We start from the raw sequence: 16,789 nt of genomic DNA, 5'->3' as shown, positions 1-16,789 counted from the left end.
GTCCAAATCTCAGGGTACAATATGTTCCCTTACTCCTCCATTTCACACATTGCCCTTTCCCCTCAGTGAAGATGTTGTCTTTCAATAATACTTAAAACAATAACAAGATAAATGCTGAGAATGAGGAAACATTTGCAATCACAGCTTTTTGTCATTCCTAAGTACTCAACACCTCACATGAAATTCATCTGGAAGCATGGAAGAGCATGTTCAGGTACAGCTGTAATTTGTATAATCTCAATAAAGGAGATAACTTATTTTTCTCATAATTTGCATTACTACCATAGAAAAGCATCTTAGCCCTTATTATTTATATTAAACAGATGCACTGAAAAAAAGCAAAGTACAAGCATTTGTTTAATAAGTCATTCCCTAGTCCCCTTCCAGTCTATTTCGATACATTAGACACAATAATGACCTTGCAAAAGTATTTCAAGTGATGGAAAAGAAGTCCATATTTTAAAATCTTGTCATAATTATTTCTCTATAGCCATTTATTCTCTAGGAGTCTGTCTTGAATCCAGTACATTTTTAATTAGTATTTTCGATTATGGAAAATACATAATGTTTTTAAATGCATGTGACAGCAAAGGGTCAGAAAACATCCAATTAAGAGGGGCTATAAAAGTACAAAATTCTAATGAAACCAGCATTCAGATTCAAATTGGAAAACTCAGAAAAGTTTGGAAAAAGGAAGACACACTGAGTACCTTGAGTTTCAGTATCTATGCTTAAATATCAAACCAGAACAGTCCAACTGAAAAGGAGTTGCATTTATTTGCATAATATACTTATCTACAAAGTGACTGGAGAATAAAAGCCCTTTAAACCTTTTAAAAAACAGCCCAAGCAAACTCTAGCAAGGCACACCTTAAGCCTCTATTCGTCCTGCCTTGGAAATGGTGAAAGCAGATGCAAGGCCACAGGTCTTTAAGTTTCTTAAGAGACACAAACCCGAGTGCTCTGTGAGCACGGGACTGTTGTTTTTACTCTCACAGAGCACGGCAGACTCGGCTTCCCTGCACACCCCAATTCCACACGCCCCAGAGCCACAGCCTGGGCTCTCTCCGAGCAACCCCCGCCCCGCAACCTCCTGTGACGGAGCCACTGACAAAGCAAACACGTGCCAACTACAAATTAAGTTACAGATTTCAGATATTCCTCGGACGCTTTTGAAAGCCACAAACCCCCACAGCTCCAGCCCCCGCACTCCCTGCCCGGCCCGCAGCCCCACTCACCGCGGGGCAGCGGCGCCAGGATCCGGCGGCAAGGAGGGACCGGGGCGGGACACGAGGGAGCCCCGCGGGGGTCGGGGGCCAGGACGGGACCGTGGGGACCCCCGGCCGGCCTTAGCGGGACGCTGCAGGACCGGCGAGGCTGCCGCGCCCAGGCAGCCCCTCCCGCGGCAGCCCCCTCCCCTCTGCCCCGCAGCCCGCGGAGGCTCCTCTTGCTCTGTAGCGGCTCCGCTGAAGTTGCTCCGCATCCCCGCTCGGCTCCGGGCAGGAGGACTGGCCTCAGTCCCAGTGGGGCATCACCACCCTCTTGCCCCAAACTTGAAAATTCTCCGAGCATTCACTACTGTAGGGCACTAGGAGAAATCCCCAATTCCCTGCAGAGCCTGAGCGCTGCATTACCACACCAGCCTGTGGGCCAGAGAACCCCTCCCACTTGCTGTAGGCCTATTCCAAGGACTCCCTCAGCTGAAGGTGGTGCTGATCGCCCGAATCTCCGCAGCTGCCCTCTCCCTTTGTTAGGATAATGATCTCTCGCCAGGGGAAAGCCTCGGGCTTGTGGAGATACTACAGGCAGCTTGCAGGTGCGCACAGAGAGCCTCTCCGCAGAACTAAGTCACAACAAACAAAATTAGTTTAATCTTTGAAATTTTTTAAAGACATGACAAATAAAATTTCTACAGGAAGGTGTTTTTTAGCTACAGTCTGCCAGGTCTGTTCCTTCTAATGGTCAAGCTGCTGTATTTGCTAAAAAAAGGGAAAGAAACTTGACTTTTGCATTCTACTCAAACTGAAGCCTTCATTAAGCTTTTGTTTCCTCATGTAATCAATCAGGCACGTGGGGGGAAGCAGTAAATACCTGCAGACATTCACTGCACAGTGCAGGATTCAGGTGCTCTGGGTTACCTGAAATTATTAACTCCTAAACATCATTTTCCTAATAATCTGAAACTGATGTATGTGCCTTTGGCTGGAGAAAAAAAATAATGCTGACTGCTGCCCTAGCTCACGTCAGGGAGCTTTAATGACACACCAGGCAACATATTATTTTGGTTTTTCGCAAAAGATTGATAAAATACATTCAAACCCAGGGGATATGCAGGAACTCAGTTCAGTTCACTGGTAATAAGAAGCCAGTAGGTCTGGACATACAGTACTTCTGCACAGTTCTAGTGTGCCCATGTTTTTGCTAGTTGGGTTTGTGTGTCTTCATCCCACCCCAGGATGTCTTGTGATCAGAAGACAAAACATTTTTCTTGTTCGCCAGCTCTGCATCAGTGCAGAAATGGACAGGCAAAGGTTTGCAGTTAGAAAGTTTTATGATACTCGCACAAAGGAAGTCAGTGTAACAGGTAGCACAGCACAAAATAATGTGTATAGGCACAAACAGGTTCCTTTACCCAAGAAAATAGAATACCTGAGGACTCAGTCTCATGCTCAGGGAACTCAAGTGCACAGAAATGATGGCTAGTGGTGTTATTTTGTTGATTAGGTGTCCACACAGACCAGGCCCAGGGAATTTCCTGGTTATGGCAGGTGACAGAAGATGTTCTACAGCTTTCAAGGTCCAGGTAGAGTTTTTGAAGTCATAGCTCCAGACTGGACCAACACAAACATGAACAGCAGACCAAAACAGCAGGGTGATAATTAGTCCATCCAAACCCCACCCTGACCTGGCAATTAAGAAATACCCACGTGGTAGTGGGTATTGATTAGTGTCACTTATCAGAGGAAAGAAATGTTTTGTTCTTCCTCTTTTTCTTCTCCCCTTCAATAACTGAGTCAGGCAGTTGTCCATAGTACACACAAATACATAGTTCTGGTTGCACATGGAAAGTCAACACAGCCATTCTTGAGGTGCTTACTGTACACCAGTCTATCATGCTGAAAACTGTATTTACCTGTATTTATCTTAACTGCAGAACCTCACGTGCCTTTAAAGAGCTCTCTTTTATAGTGGTATTTGATTACATTAAGCTTCATTTATTACGGATAAATCAAGTTTACTGCAGCAGAGAGAGGCGCAATGAATTACAATCCTTTTTTAAGTAGCTTATGAACATTCTTAAAGGGAACACCGTGGCTTCATGCTCTATGATTAGTAACAACCTCATTAACAGTAACTGCCATGAAGTGCCAAAGGAGACAAGTCATTGTGCTTGAGCAGGGCTCACTGCTTTAATAGCTCTACCCTGCGTTCTTAGTTTTGCCCTGGAAAATGGGGGAAAAATGTCTGTAGTTCTGCCACAGAAATTCAGTCTTCATTCACCCCTGCACTAACATGACAGGTGCAACAAATCCAGTTCATGACTGCACTGCTATGACAACAGCAAGCCTCCTTCAGTAACCATAGTGGAGATGGATTCAAATTTGACATGCAACTGGCCTCCTGCAGTGATAATTCTGAATCTTTATCAAATGCTGATCTAATTATCAAATAAAAATACCTTATAAAAAAATTTAATTACTGTAAAATGCTCCCACCACAGCCCAAACTGCTACCATTCCCCAGCTGCTTTCATTATCCTTTTAAAAAGAGATACACAAGCTTACCTGATTACCTGAAGATTTGAAGAGAAGGAAAGCTTTACTCTTTCTTCATTAACACCATGGTTATTTTAGCTCAGCATAGAAGGGATTGGTTTTTTCCCCTCACATGATGCACAGCATCAAATATTGTATGCAAAATGATACTTGATCCAAGCAAGAGAAAGCACCTCCTGCTGCCCTCCTTCTTCCAGGCTGAGGAAACCTAAGTGTACAACTTCAGCAGATCTCCTTCCCAGGGCTGTCATGATGTTAAATGAACTAAGGGCAACATAAGCACTGCAGGAAGTATTGAACTGCTTGACAGAAGTAATACAATGACTAATAATTATTCTAGTACTACATACAAGTCCTTTACCTTGTTATGTAGATAATGTCTGTGTTGTGACGACGGCTCCTGCCTCCCTGCACCGAATAAACTGACACCTCTAAGATAGTCAGGAACATTTTGCACTGTAGGACCCAACTCCATTTCTTGCAGAAGTGAATAAAACCAAGGCCAAAACTGCAGAAAGAATTCTCAGGTGAATGAAAAGTCCTGAGGAAAGTGACCCTAACCCTGCTCTGCCAGTGGATTCTTAAGGTGACGTTTAACCAACCATTCAAGACCCCCCACCCTCCAATGCTTACTCATATCCCACTAATGTTCCAAGAGAGGAAGAAATGGATTTAGATGACAAGCACTAAATCAGACTTGGACCTGCACAACTGAAGATAAACCCCCTACTATTTAGTGAACACCAACCACGTATAACAAATGAAGCAAGACTCCCACAGAAAAAGAAACAACAGCACTTGCATATGTAATAATACACAAGGGGAAAAGGAGTAAGACAGTTTTACATTTCCACTTTCTTATTTTTGAGTATTTGCCTTCACAATCTTGGTGTTTCATGATTTTAAAATGGTGTTTTAATATTACCTGGTAAAATGACAGTATATTATCTTTTTTCCCCCCCTTTTCTTTTCTCTTTTTGTTTCTTCCATATATAATAAGATTAAGCTGCTTTAGTATTTGCTGTTTTCTTGTTTTTAACAAGAGGGAGCATTTCCCAGCCAGGAAAAGAAATATGGGCTGCATACAAGAAATTACTGAGGTTAAACTTCATGAGAAAGCTGTAAAAACACAGTTTAAGGAAAAAAAGTGATTTTAAGTGTACTGACCTGTTTGGTATCATATGTACATCTACTGCCAGGAACTGCATGTTATATAATTTATTACAATGAATGGATTTCCCTGCTTTTCAAGTGAGATCTTGGTATCCTAGTTGTATTCTCAATGTAATCCATGCAAAAGTTGCCCTCCACTCGAAGACATATGCAGGCTGCAAGCATCTGTACACATCAACCAACAAAGGCTTTCATTCAAGTCTTTTATTATAGCTTGAATTTTTTCACTGCATTTAAAAATCTAAAAAAAATAAATATTTGTTTCACAGCTGCAAGTCACATATGCATTAACACCACAAAATCTGGAATTTAACCAGAGAAGGAAAAGTCAAATCCGAAAGTGTCCAGCTAAGCACAATCGTCTCAGGGCAATTATACTAAAAATAAAATCTTAAGAAAAGGGGAGAGGGGTGTTAAAGGTTATTTCAAATGCATTTATCTGGAAAAAAGTGAAAATTCTATTAGAAACCATAAACTACGCTTTCAGCATTTAAAAATAAACGTTTAACCTCTTGACAGCAACAATCAGCTGGTGCATCTTTTTCTTTTAAGCTGTATTCTTGACACATGACTGCAGAGGTTGCAACTGATAAATTAACCTCTCTTATAATTGTGTCCACTTAATTACAGAATCAGTCCTTAAAAATAAAACAGTGTATTAAGTCAGCTTGTCCATCCACATATTAAAGATGCCATTGTATGCAGTTTGGTTTTGTATCGGCACTAAGTGACTGCTTCATGGATTGTACATCGTGAAGATGAATGTCTCTTAAACAATCACTTCCGTTATTAAGGTTCTTAAAACAAACCAGAAAAATATATATCTTCAGAAATCAGAGTAGTCACCTTTTTTTTTTTTTGTTAAAAGCCATAAAAGAAGCTCATATTCAATTACAAGCAATAGAAACCATACTGCTATCGGAACATAACTACTTTATCACAAAAATTTATTATTTACAAAATGAAAAGTTACCAAGTGAATTTAATCAGGGAAAAAAAGTTAAATGTCCTTACTAAGTGATTTGAAAAACCGAAGCAAGTCTCTCATGCACTCACACGCCAAATTGTTTGCATAAGGTGAAATGTTAATTCATGTTAGTGAAACTTGACTCCCGTAATACTCTCATTTTTATTGTAAGATGGCAAAATCCACATGGCTTTGTACAAGAAGGTATGTATTAAGACAGTTCCTCAGTTTTGGAAATGTTTTTTTGGCTCCCATGAATGAATATCCGTACCACTGAACATTTCTGCAAATTATCCATTATATTATCAACTGCATCATTTAATCCACTGAATTTACCATCACAAGAAAGACACAACAACTTAATGATCCCACATTACACAGAACTCTCATCTCTGAACTTACACTAAACTGAAACCTTCATAGTGATCTATAGCCTGGATCAACTTAGATTTTAGGGTTTCTTTATCTGTGTATTTTGGAAGATCAAGAAGATTAAAGCAAGTGTGAGCTACCGGAAGATAATCTTCTCCTCCTCCCGTTGGCTGGATGACCAGTTTAAGACACTTCATTCCAAGAATGGGAATACGATCACTGCCTGTCAGAAACACTGCCAAGAAAAAACAAAGTCTTGTGATCAGTTTAAGATTAACATTACATATGCCACATATGCACTTCTAATCATTGTTGGCCTTTCTAATAATTCCAGCAATGGTTGGCTTTTCACACTAAAGTTCTGTTGAGTTTGAAAAACAGGGAATAATGCCTTAACCTGGTCTCTGGTTTACAGATACAAACTCACAACTGTAACGCAACAACTAACACATAAAGGAAAGCATTTCATGTTAGCACATGAAGCCAAATAGTCCTTAAAAAAAAAGAGAGGGAGAGAAATACTATAAAGTTTTTCATGCAACAGAACTTTTTAATTCAAAATCCATTGGCTGTACCTTTGCTGAGCACTTGCAAGTATCTTGTAAACACACAGAATTAGTTTGTTCAATAAGCAATTCATCTGAACTGGAAACTAATCTATGATCTATTCTCAACAAAACCTCATTTACAGGAAGCTTTGATTACTTTGTTATCTGTACATTTTCGTCCATATAAGTACCTTCACATACTTCCAATCAGTTACAACTCCAAAATTCCATCTATGTGCAATTAAAAACCTAGAGGATGTGAACTTTATGTCAAAACACGGGAAGAAAAAAATCCTAGCCATCAGATAAATGACAGCAGTGGTTTAGGTTACTGTGTTTTGGGAGGATTGGGTTTTCTTTTTTTTTTTTTTAATGCTGCTCTGAGCTGTTGTGATCTGTAACTACTCATCACTCAGAATTACCCAGGACAACCCCAGCAAAACTGGAGACAAGCTCATAATGAATTTCTTTCACTATGATTTTTTTCTTCCAAATAAAGATAATCACACCCTTACAGACAAGTACTTACGTCTGCCCTCTTACAGCAAGAGCCTGAAACCCCAGCAACCCTGGTCAGCCAGGAACTTCTGTGAAGTCATTTCAAATACTTACACAAAAACTGTTTCTTCTTCTCCAAAGACAACTCATGAAAAACCTCCCAGAAAATTTTAATTGTAGGATGGTCTGCCCAGTATTCTCCTTTGTATTCTGTATTCTGAAATGAGCAGGAGATGGGGTTATTGTTCACTCACAGGATAACATTACACTGAAGTAGAACGAATGCAGTTTGTGTAAACAAATACAGCAAGTGAGGGATTACTACTTTCCTCAGTCTATTTTCTTCAGCTGTTCAGTCTGACTTCACCTATATAGACAGATGCCTGTACTACAAAGCATTTTCAATGCCAATAGAAACAAAGTCTCACTGAGTTCTGGCAATCAAGAATATTTACTTTCAGTAACTCTTTGTATTCTGTTCACCTTCCCCTTTCTAACACAATACATTGTACACAGCTGCCTTTGGGTTCTGTGGATTTTTCTTCCTCTCTCTTCTGATTTCCTTCAGAAATTAGATGGAAAAGCTTAAGGTCTTTTTTTTTTTTAAAGCTAAAGGTAGGTAAATAATATTTTAGGGTCTTAATTCACTGATGTTTTAAGATGTCAGTCAATCCAATAAAGATCAGAAGTCAGGTTAATTAAAACAGAGCTCAAAAGGACACTTTTGCACCCTGAAATTAAAACAAGAGCTCAAAAGGACACTTTTGCACCCTGAAATTAAAACTGCATGAAACCAACAGCTAAGTATGGTTCTTACCTTTTCCAGTTCTTTCCAGTCATAGTTTGTGTTCCCAATCACCATCGCCTGCAACTCGCTGGGCTGGAAGAGCTGGAGAACTTTACCTCCACATACTTTGTGGAAGCCTTCATGGAATGCACTGTACAAGGAAGCCACAGATCTATTGAAGATGTAATCCACATATGCATCTACAAAATCTTGCCTGTATGAAGAAGAATTATGTGAGAAAATAAAGAAGCAGCCATTTCTGTATAAACACAGCATAGAAAATTAAGCAAAAAAAGAGCCTAATATATTGCATTCTCTGCTTTGTCTTCACCACAGTGAAGACAAAATGGGGCATAAATGTATTTGCCCACGACACCTCCCAAGGCAGGGTCCCTAATGTGCCCCAGAAAAGCAGTATCATTCAGTGTGATTTATTTCAAGCACTGTTAACATTATCTGTATGCACTGCAGTGAACTGGACCCAGTGGCAACAAGCTGAGAGGCCTCAATTCCATGCAGTGCCCTGAAACTGACTGGTTAAACTCATTTTTCTTAATTAAACTCTGTATTTTTCTTAATTAAAAAGATTACCATATTAGCACTAAAAATGTTAATCAACTTCAAATGGACATTTGAGTCTTGTCCAGTAGAAAGATCAGTGCCAAGGAGCCAGGACACAGAAAACAGATGGCCTGTTATCTGTGCTTTGGTATGAGGAGTTCTCCCATCTTGCTGGAAACATCTTCTGCAGCATTTAGGGGAGAACTAAAATTCCTTGATGTGATAATTCAACATTATGGGGGTTTTTTTAATCAAGCCCAGTGAACAGTGTTAGTTTCTACAGTGGCAGAGTGTATACTCTATGTTAATAATTATTAAAATCATTGAAAGCATCATGGAAAATTTAGATCTTGAGAAAGAGGAATTCTTCACTGTTGCAAGACAATGTGTGACAACAAAGTCCAGCAGGCATTCCATGGGCACCTGGAAACTTTTCTCGTAATTCAACTCCAATTTTACTGTCACTTTGTGACAGAACATCAAACCTATACTAGAGAACTGCAAAGCTACCATGTTTTACATGTGCATGCAGTTATCATAAAGTATGCTCTTTCCATGCCATTCTCCCTTTACTCTGGGAAAAGTACAAGCACAGAGAATTCATGAAGATTAAAGAACAGACTGGAATACATGACAGGAATTGACAGAGAGGAAATGGTAGTATTCTGCAAAAAGAGACAAAAGCACCACCAGATATATTCTGCCTATTCTCCAGGAGCAGAAAGGGAACAAAGGGTGGGAGAAGCTGCTTTTATAAATCCAAGTTACAGAGTCATCAACCAAGGAAAAAACCCACCTGCCACATATTCTTCTGACAGTAACACCAGATTAGTTTATCTGATGTTATCTTGCTCTACAAAGGGAAGACTTCACTGAAATAATATTTATATATGAATAGCTGCCACATAATGACACTTAGGTCAAAGTTCTCGTTATCACTCACTGAATTTCAATGATATATAACCTCCTGCAGAACCATAAACATTTTTAATCTTATAAAATGGTTTTGGTTTGACTTGGAGGGGACTTCTGAAGATCTAGTGCAACCCTGGTCAATGAATAGGGACACTTTCCACTATCCCAGGTTGCTCCAAGCCCTGTCCAACCTGGCCTTGGACACTTCCAGGGATGGGGCAGCCACAGCTTCTCTGGGAAGCCTGTGCCTGTATCAATACAAGACAACAGCTATTTTAATAATACACAGGAGAACAGCTTGGGAAAATAGCCAAAGTAGTTTTGCCCTCCAACAGTAGTGCAAGAGCTTAGCAAAGGGTATTTATAGCCCAGTTACATTCCCAAGGCAGACAGTAACACCAAACCAACCCCACGACCCACAGAACTCACCTATTTTGTTTGACTACAGGAATGTCAGCACCTTTAGGAACAAGCTCCTTAATTTCTGTTGTACCAAAATTTTCCACAGTGATCTATTTGAAATAAAGATAGTATAAATCTTATTTACTGCATAAAGTACTTCTTCCCACCACTTAGCTAACAGCAACATGAATGGCAGACACAGAACTAAAACTTGTAGGAATCAGCAGCTGATGCTTTTGCTCAAACGCTCCATCAGAGGCAATTATAACAGAAGGTATGAGCTTGATAAGACATACTTCAAACACCATATCAAACTTACAGTAAAATTAAGACAAAATGCTTCTTCTATGTCATCCTCTGGATAGTCCAATAGCTGTTGCATTCCCCTGAAAAATAAGGTACAAAGTATTCGTACCAGAGGAAAGAAAGAAGAATGTATTTTCCTGAAGTGTTCTTTATGCTTTGATAATTCAAGTTTTGAAAATATCTTTCTACTGTGATTTCATTTATTAGCTCATTGACTTGCACCTTGTGCAGTGCTGGGAAATCTCAAGCATTCGTTTTACTATTACTTGTAGTGTTATTTCCTTTTGATTATTCCCCCCTGTGAAGAGAGAAGATTCCTATCTTAGACTTCAGTTAAGGGATTCCCAAACTAGAGGTAGTAAGTACATAATAACCATTGACTGGCTCTTCCATTGACATCTTTGATTTCTCCTTGAATCTATGAAAACTTTAGCATTACAATAAATACACTGTGGCAAATTCAAAAACCCTTTTCCACTCACTTGAACCTGTTCGAATCCCTAGTCAAAGGCAAATATTTAACACATATTTGTTCCTAAGCAAAAATATTTTCTTGTTCAACTTAAGCCATTTGGAACTAAAACTATGTTCACACTTAGCCTTATAAAATTAATGACTAAAACTTAAGGGGTTTGAATATTTTTTCCCCTGAATTTCTTGTAGAACAGTAAAAGGCACAAACACTAACATCAAGCACTTAGAAGCAGGTGTTTCACAACACTGTGTCTCCTTGCCCAAATAACATGACGGCTGCAAGTTACTCTGAGCTGTTTATCCAGTTAGTGTGGAAATAAGAAAAAAACACCCTGTTGTATTCTTAAAGGCAAATGTTGACTTCAAAATTAATTTCTAGCAGCATCCATTTTTTTTTTTGCTTACCTGCCAACATCTGGCATCAATTCTTTTAAGTCATCCAGGGATGGTTTCTTATTCAATAGCTTTTTGTACAAAGCCAGAGGAAAATGAAGGTCTACAATAGTAAAATTATATATTGCTAGCCCACAGACAACACCAATCAAATGAAACAAGTCACTGTCTTCAAAGGTCTAAGAACAGAAAACAGACAACATGGTTTAAAATAAAGAAGTTACTTTAATCTTGCAGAGTCCAGGAAAAAGTGTACAGTGCAGTATAATCTGAGGTTCATTTCTATTTTCTTTAAATATGTAGGTATCCCTAAGTACCGATGAGAAGAGGATAAAGTTTAACCAGCTGAGAATGAAATCCAAGGAAACAGAATCCTTTCTACTCAGAAAAAAAAAAGAGGGGGGAGCTACAACATATTCTGTGTTACAGGTGACACATACTGCTCAAACACTGCATTAAGATTCTGGCTTTGTCAGTGACTTCCTATTGCACTGTGCAGTGCTTAAAGATATGCCAATTTTTAAAAAAATTATCACTGGGAAGAAGAGGGAGGAGCTCCCTCTTGACCTCCTTGGATTTAATAGCCAAGGCTTAAAACAAAACTGGAAATGTCACCATTCGGGATACAGCCACCCTAGTCAGTGCTTTTCTGTGAAGGAGGACTAAAAAGTCAGTGATCAAACCTTTTGAGAAAGTACAACTAGGTGACCACCTATCACTCATAAATGGGACTGAACACAGGAGGACCTGTTCAACAGGCCACTTCGGGAATTTTTACTCTGCCACCCTGATTGACTGATTCTGCTCTTGGAATCAGTTTGTTCTGGCTGGTACTTCTCCCTAACATGTCTGGGTTGGGGCCGGCTGGTAAGGAGTAAGCAAGGAATGGGGAAAACAGAAGGGGAAGGTTTTATCTAACAATGACAACAATAACCATTTTATGAGAATACTTGCTTCAGCTTCCCCTCTTGAAACAGAACTACCACAAACTACCACGTTCATGTATCATTAACATAGATATTGTAAGTTAAAATAAAATTACTGAACATAGATCACACCCTACCTTGTCAGAGAACCAGATCAGCCTGGACTCTTCATAATACCTGAACATTCCATACTTGGGATCTAGCAACTCCCTCATGATGAGCAAAAAAAACTCTTTGCGAACACCTCCAGCATCAACAGCTTCTTCCCCTACAAAAATAACCTGAAAGACACAACTCAGTCAGCATTGAATTGCAAACAGGCTGTAAAACAAGGTTTGCCTCAAAATAATTCTCAATTATTTGCAGTGAAAGACACTTTGAGGTACTTTTAATACCTTGAGTGGCTTCTTGTAGTCTACATTCTTTGTTTTCCTCAGGACCTCCACAGCATCTCCTACAATATTGTCTCTCCGCACCATGAGTATCAGGCATGGATTGACAGATTCAAATACTGGCAGAAAGAGAGAAGACAAATTCTGCCTGTGAGCCTGATCAACAGCCATCTGGAAAAAACCAAAGTCAGTGTCAGGAGGCAATAAAAGATACCTCTCAATATTAATTTTCCATCAATCTTGCCTTTAAAAGTGCAGAAGACATAAATGGGAATAGGTATTACAAGAGCTACTGAATTTGCCCAAGTTTTCTTTGTATTTCTTTTGTCTCAGGAAATATTTAGTTTCAGGAAATGTTTCTCCTTTACCCATTGGTCTCATCAATGCCAATGTTCAGGGAAGTCTTAGAACACAGTTTTCGATATTCTAGTCCAAATACTTCGGATACCAAAGGGAAGCAAAAAAATCCTACATTTTACCTAACGAAGACTAAGCTGTTTAATATAAATCTGACATGAAAACGTCAGTTAAAAGCTAATTCCCAGAATGAAAAGCAATTTATTTAGTTTGTATTATAATTTTTGCATTAAAATGGTTTGCCAAACAAAATGCTCTAGGCAAACGTCCCGAATAGGGCGAACTCTTGAAAGTTTGTGTGTTTTAATACCAGTCAATATTTTTATTAGAAACATTCAGTGTGAACATTTCCATGAATCCATCAAATGTTCGTACTGACTGTGCCTATACATTTTTAAAGGCACATGAAACTACATTTATTATTAATTACAAAAGCAAGCTTGTATTTTCCTATTTGAGCCAATTACTTGAGCATGACTTAAGTTTTCTGTTTATTTTCAGACATGGATCAATGAGCCAGGCATCATTCAAAGTCTGCTCATATGGGATGGGGGGTTGTTTTTTGGTAGGGGGTGGTGCTTGGGGTTTTTTTTGTTTGTTGGGGTTCTGGGTTTTTTTTTTATTGTTATTTGTTCGGTTTTTTTATACCTGTACTATGGGTTGTTAACACTAAAAAGCCATCTCATTACTGAAAAGAAGTTCCTTGGAAATGTATGTAACTATGAAATAATCTAATTTCAGTGAGATCCCAAAACCACAAAACCACTACCTTCTGTCATGAACATACCCTGAGATTAAAGCCAGACCCTTCATTCTTATGGAGGTTACAGTGTTTAAAAAAAAAAAAAACAACCAAAAGTGCCCAAACAAACAAAAAACCTCCAAGAGGAGCCCCCTCAAGGCTCACAACTAAGGAAAAAAAATAATAAATTAATAACATTAAAAACTACCATTAACTCTTACCTGCATCTGTATGATTGCATCTGTTTGCAAGAGAGTTGTCTTTGCCTGGGCATCAAATACAAACGGGTATGTGCAAATTATAACAGGAATATCTGTTAACTGGAACGGAAACAACCACGTCATGGCACTGCTGATTTCAAAGCCACCATCATGGCTGACAAAACCACTGCAACAGGACTCATTTCATACGTCTGTTTTACTGGAAAGAGAACTCAAACTTCACTCATTATCAGTACAAGACCAAAGCGTCTTAGGAATACTAAATAAATTTCCAATTGTTTATTACTTCAGAAAAAAAAAACAAAACAAAACAAAACAACAAAAAACCAACAAAACCCAATCAAACCCAAACAGATACAAACAACACTCTCACTTAGCATATTTCAATTTCAGAACTTTTATTGCAGCTAGTGGACCTAAAAGCAGCCCTTTTTTTCCAGCTGCTGCTCCAAATTTGCAATCCAGAGAATTACGTATTTTTGCCCCACAAAGATCTTTTCACGTTACAGCCATGGCTGACTTAAAGCTTTACTCCCAACAGAACACAGCAGACAACCCTTGACATTCACATTTCTGATTTCCTTACACTCTGCCAAAGAAATCAGATTGCAACCAATCTTACCTCAGTTAATCCATGGTTGACATCCTATGACAGCATTTGCACAAAGGTAGCAATAATTAAGATGAAAAAGCAGCATTAGTGTCTGCATTAATTATTAATCTCTGATGTAGAATTTAAAGAATATTTGTTTACAGCTCCCCCCCAAGAGAAGGTTTACTGAGAAATAAATATTAACCATAAACATTTTAATTCATCCACCAAATACAAGCTTGTCTTTCAACACCCTGTTTATCAGTCTTTAAAAAGTAGGAACCATTAAAGTATAATATTTTCTTGGATGCAAAAAATCAAACATTTTAAATGTTTACTTCTGCACATTAATAAATGACATCTGTTTTTAACCCATGTATTTTCATTCTCAAATGACTGCAGCATGTCAAATTAAATGCAGAACATTTTTTATGAGCAAAAATTAAAAAATACAGAAGAATCCCACTACCATAGCATAAAGTCTCAAGAATCATTTGGGTCTGTAAGATATGACATGAGAAAAGCAACTGACTCCTGAAGTTTAACATCAGATTTGAGCATCCCATTCGTCACAGGTAGATTTATTCAATTTTGTACTCCTCCTGTATCTACCATTATTTATTCCTAATTCAAATGGTCTTTCATGTCTCCTCTTAAGCTGTATCTCAAGAACATCTATTCAAATCAATAGTTCATTATTAGTACCTTCAATTTTTCCCCCACTCATTTTTTCTTATTGTTCAAAGAATGGAAGTTTTTTCTTCCAAGTTTCTGAGAATACTCTGTACACTTCCCAGATTCTCTTTTCTTCTATATTTCAGTTAAGGAACTGAATAAACACTTTTGCCACAAGTTATGGCAATAAGAGTTACACTGGCAAAAGAAATTTTGATTCATTTCTACTGACTCGACAGGCAAGTAAGGTTTCTTATAGTTTTAAGAGGAGGAACACAAGAAACTGGTGGATATGCAGGCAGGAAAAGACCATCAAAACTATGTACAAAGGAGATCTGCATAAGACCACGGAATTTCTTTCAGTCCTATAATAAGTAAGTTTTTCTGCTCAACCTGAAACTGTACAAATGATTACAGGAAAATGCCGTACATTGTACATTAACAGTAACATCAAAGGTACTGCTCAATCTTCTGATTTAGTTAACAAATGAAGCTTAAGACTTTACAAAGCAGTTTTCCAGCTCTCATTTTCCCATACTTAGTATTGTCCTCTCCAATCATGACATCTGCACTTTGTGTTTATGGCCATTGAAAGAACTGTTGCAATGGTTATTAAAATCCCACCACTTCCGTACCCTCCTCTGTTCCAAACACACAGCCTGTCCCTAGTTCCAAGGCCCTGCAGTGCTCACCCCTGGCTTCTCCATGACATTTAGAATACCACCCCTCTGAGCTGCCAACCTCAGCCTCCTCACACACTGGTTATTTTGTCAGCCCAGCCAGTGCTGACTCACTGCTTCCCTACACTCTCCAGCAGCCCCACTGTTATTATCTTACATTGCAATTTTAATTCTTTGGGACACAGCATCACTTCCTTTGCATTCATAAAACACAGCAAAAGTAGGTCTCCCATGTTCAGGACCTTTCAGGTGCTGTTGCAAAAAACTTAAATTTAGGTTGGTAGAAAAAGCACATTAACTTACTCAACAGTCAGAAGAACCTGACTCAAGTCAAAGAACCATGGCAAAAACCTATCCAACTCCCTAATTTTTTGTACAGGCAGTAATTTACTCCTGTTTATTACTCTTCTGTTTACAGGTCCAGGAATTAATTACCTCAGTTCTTGTTGCCATACTCAGAATACATCAGTTGTCTGCCCCTGCAACTCCCTACTACACTTCTTGCCTTCATTATCCAAGACAGTTTCAGCTTTCTCATACAGCAATGCAGATTATTCTGGACATCTTCCTATCATGAATTACTACTCTCCTAACTTTCCTGACATGGCAAGTCTCAAGTGACAGCATTCTAAATCACTGTTTAATTGACAGATTCAAATGTTGAGCAGTGTTAGTCCTAAAAATGACACCCTAGAAGAAGCACTGTTACTTAACAATTCTTCCTTAGCTTGTACCTGACATGAGTCTGTTCAGCACCAGTGAACTGTGAAGTGCCCATGTTTAGAGAATCTACAGACCTCTCTAAAGGGATAAAACAAAAACAGAACATGGGAGGAAAACCCCACAAAACCCCAGATAAAACCCAACACAACTTACCATTCCCAACACCTGCTGCTGGAACCAGTTGGCATAGTCATTTCTGATATCTATCAGATCTTGTATCTCATGAATGTAAAATCTGTCATACTGTATAACTTGTCCTCTTTCATTTACCTAAAGAAGTGCAATTTATTTTTTATTAGCTTTCAGAGG

General features: G+C 38.7%; 1 protein-coding gene across 3 annotated transcripts in view; it reads right to left on the bottom strand.

Moving 5' to 3' along the window:
- Positions 1–5,138: 5,138 nt before the first annotated feature.
- The window catches only part of HERC4 (HECT and RLD domain containing E3 ubiquitin protein ligase 4), a 31,218-nt gene continuing 19,567 nt past the window's right edge, over positions 5,139–16,789 (bottom strand). For 2 of the 3 annotated variants that reach the window (XM_064662281.1, XM_064662282.1), the window contains exons 16-26: positions 16,634–16,750; positions 14,433–14,456; positions 13,811–13,909; positions 12,494–12,661; positions 12,236–12,379; positions 11,185–11,351; positions 10,319–10,385; positions 10,027–10,109; positions 8,152–8,335; positions 7,449–7,551; positions 5,139–6,523 (exon numbers count right to left, since the gene is read on the bottom strand). In XM_064662281.1, the coding sequence (XP_064518351.1) occupies positions 6,315–6,523; positions 7,449–7,551; positions 8,152–8,335; positions 10,027–10,109; positions 10,319–10,385; positions 11,185–11,351; positions 12,236–12,379; positions 12,494–12,661; positions 13,811–13,909; positions 14,433–14,456; positions 16,634–16,750 (1,365 nt within the window). In that variant the 3' untranslated portion in view covers positions 5,139–6,314. The remainder of the gene's footprint in view (positions 6,524–7,448; positions 7,552–8,151; positions 8,336–10,026; positions 10,110–10,318; positions 10,386–11,184; positions 11,352–12,235; positions 12,380–12,493; positions 12,662–13,810; positions 13,910–14,432; positions 14,457–16,633; positions 16,751–16,789) is intronic. The other variant, XM_064662284.1, reaches the window with a different exon arrangement.

Source organism: Pseudopipra pipra, chromosome 8 (genome assembly GCF_036250125.1).
Source record: "Pseudopipra pipra isolate bDixPip1 chromosome 8, bDixPip1.hap1, whole genome shotgun sequence".
Taxonomy (NCBI): domain Eukaryota; kingdom Metazoa; phylum Chordata; class Aves; order Passeriformes; family Pipridae; genus Pseudopipra; species Pseudopipra pipra.
Note: the sequence above shows the minus strand (reverse complement) of the source record. Positions and strands in the feature narration are given on the sequence as shown.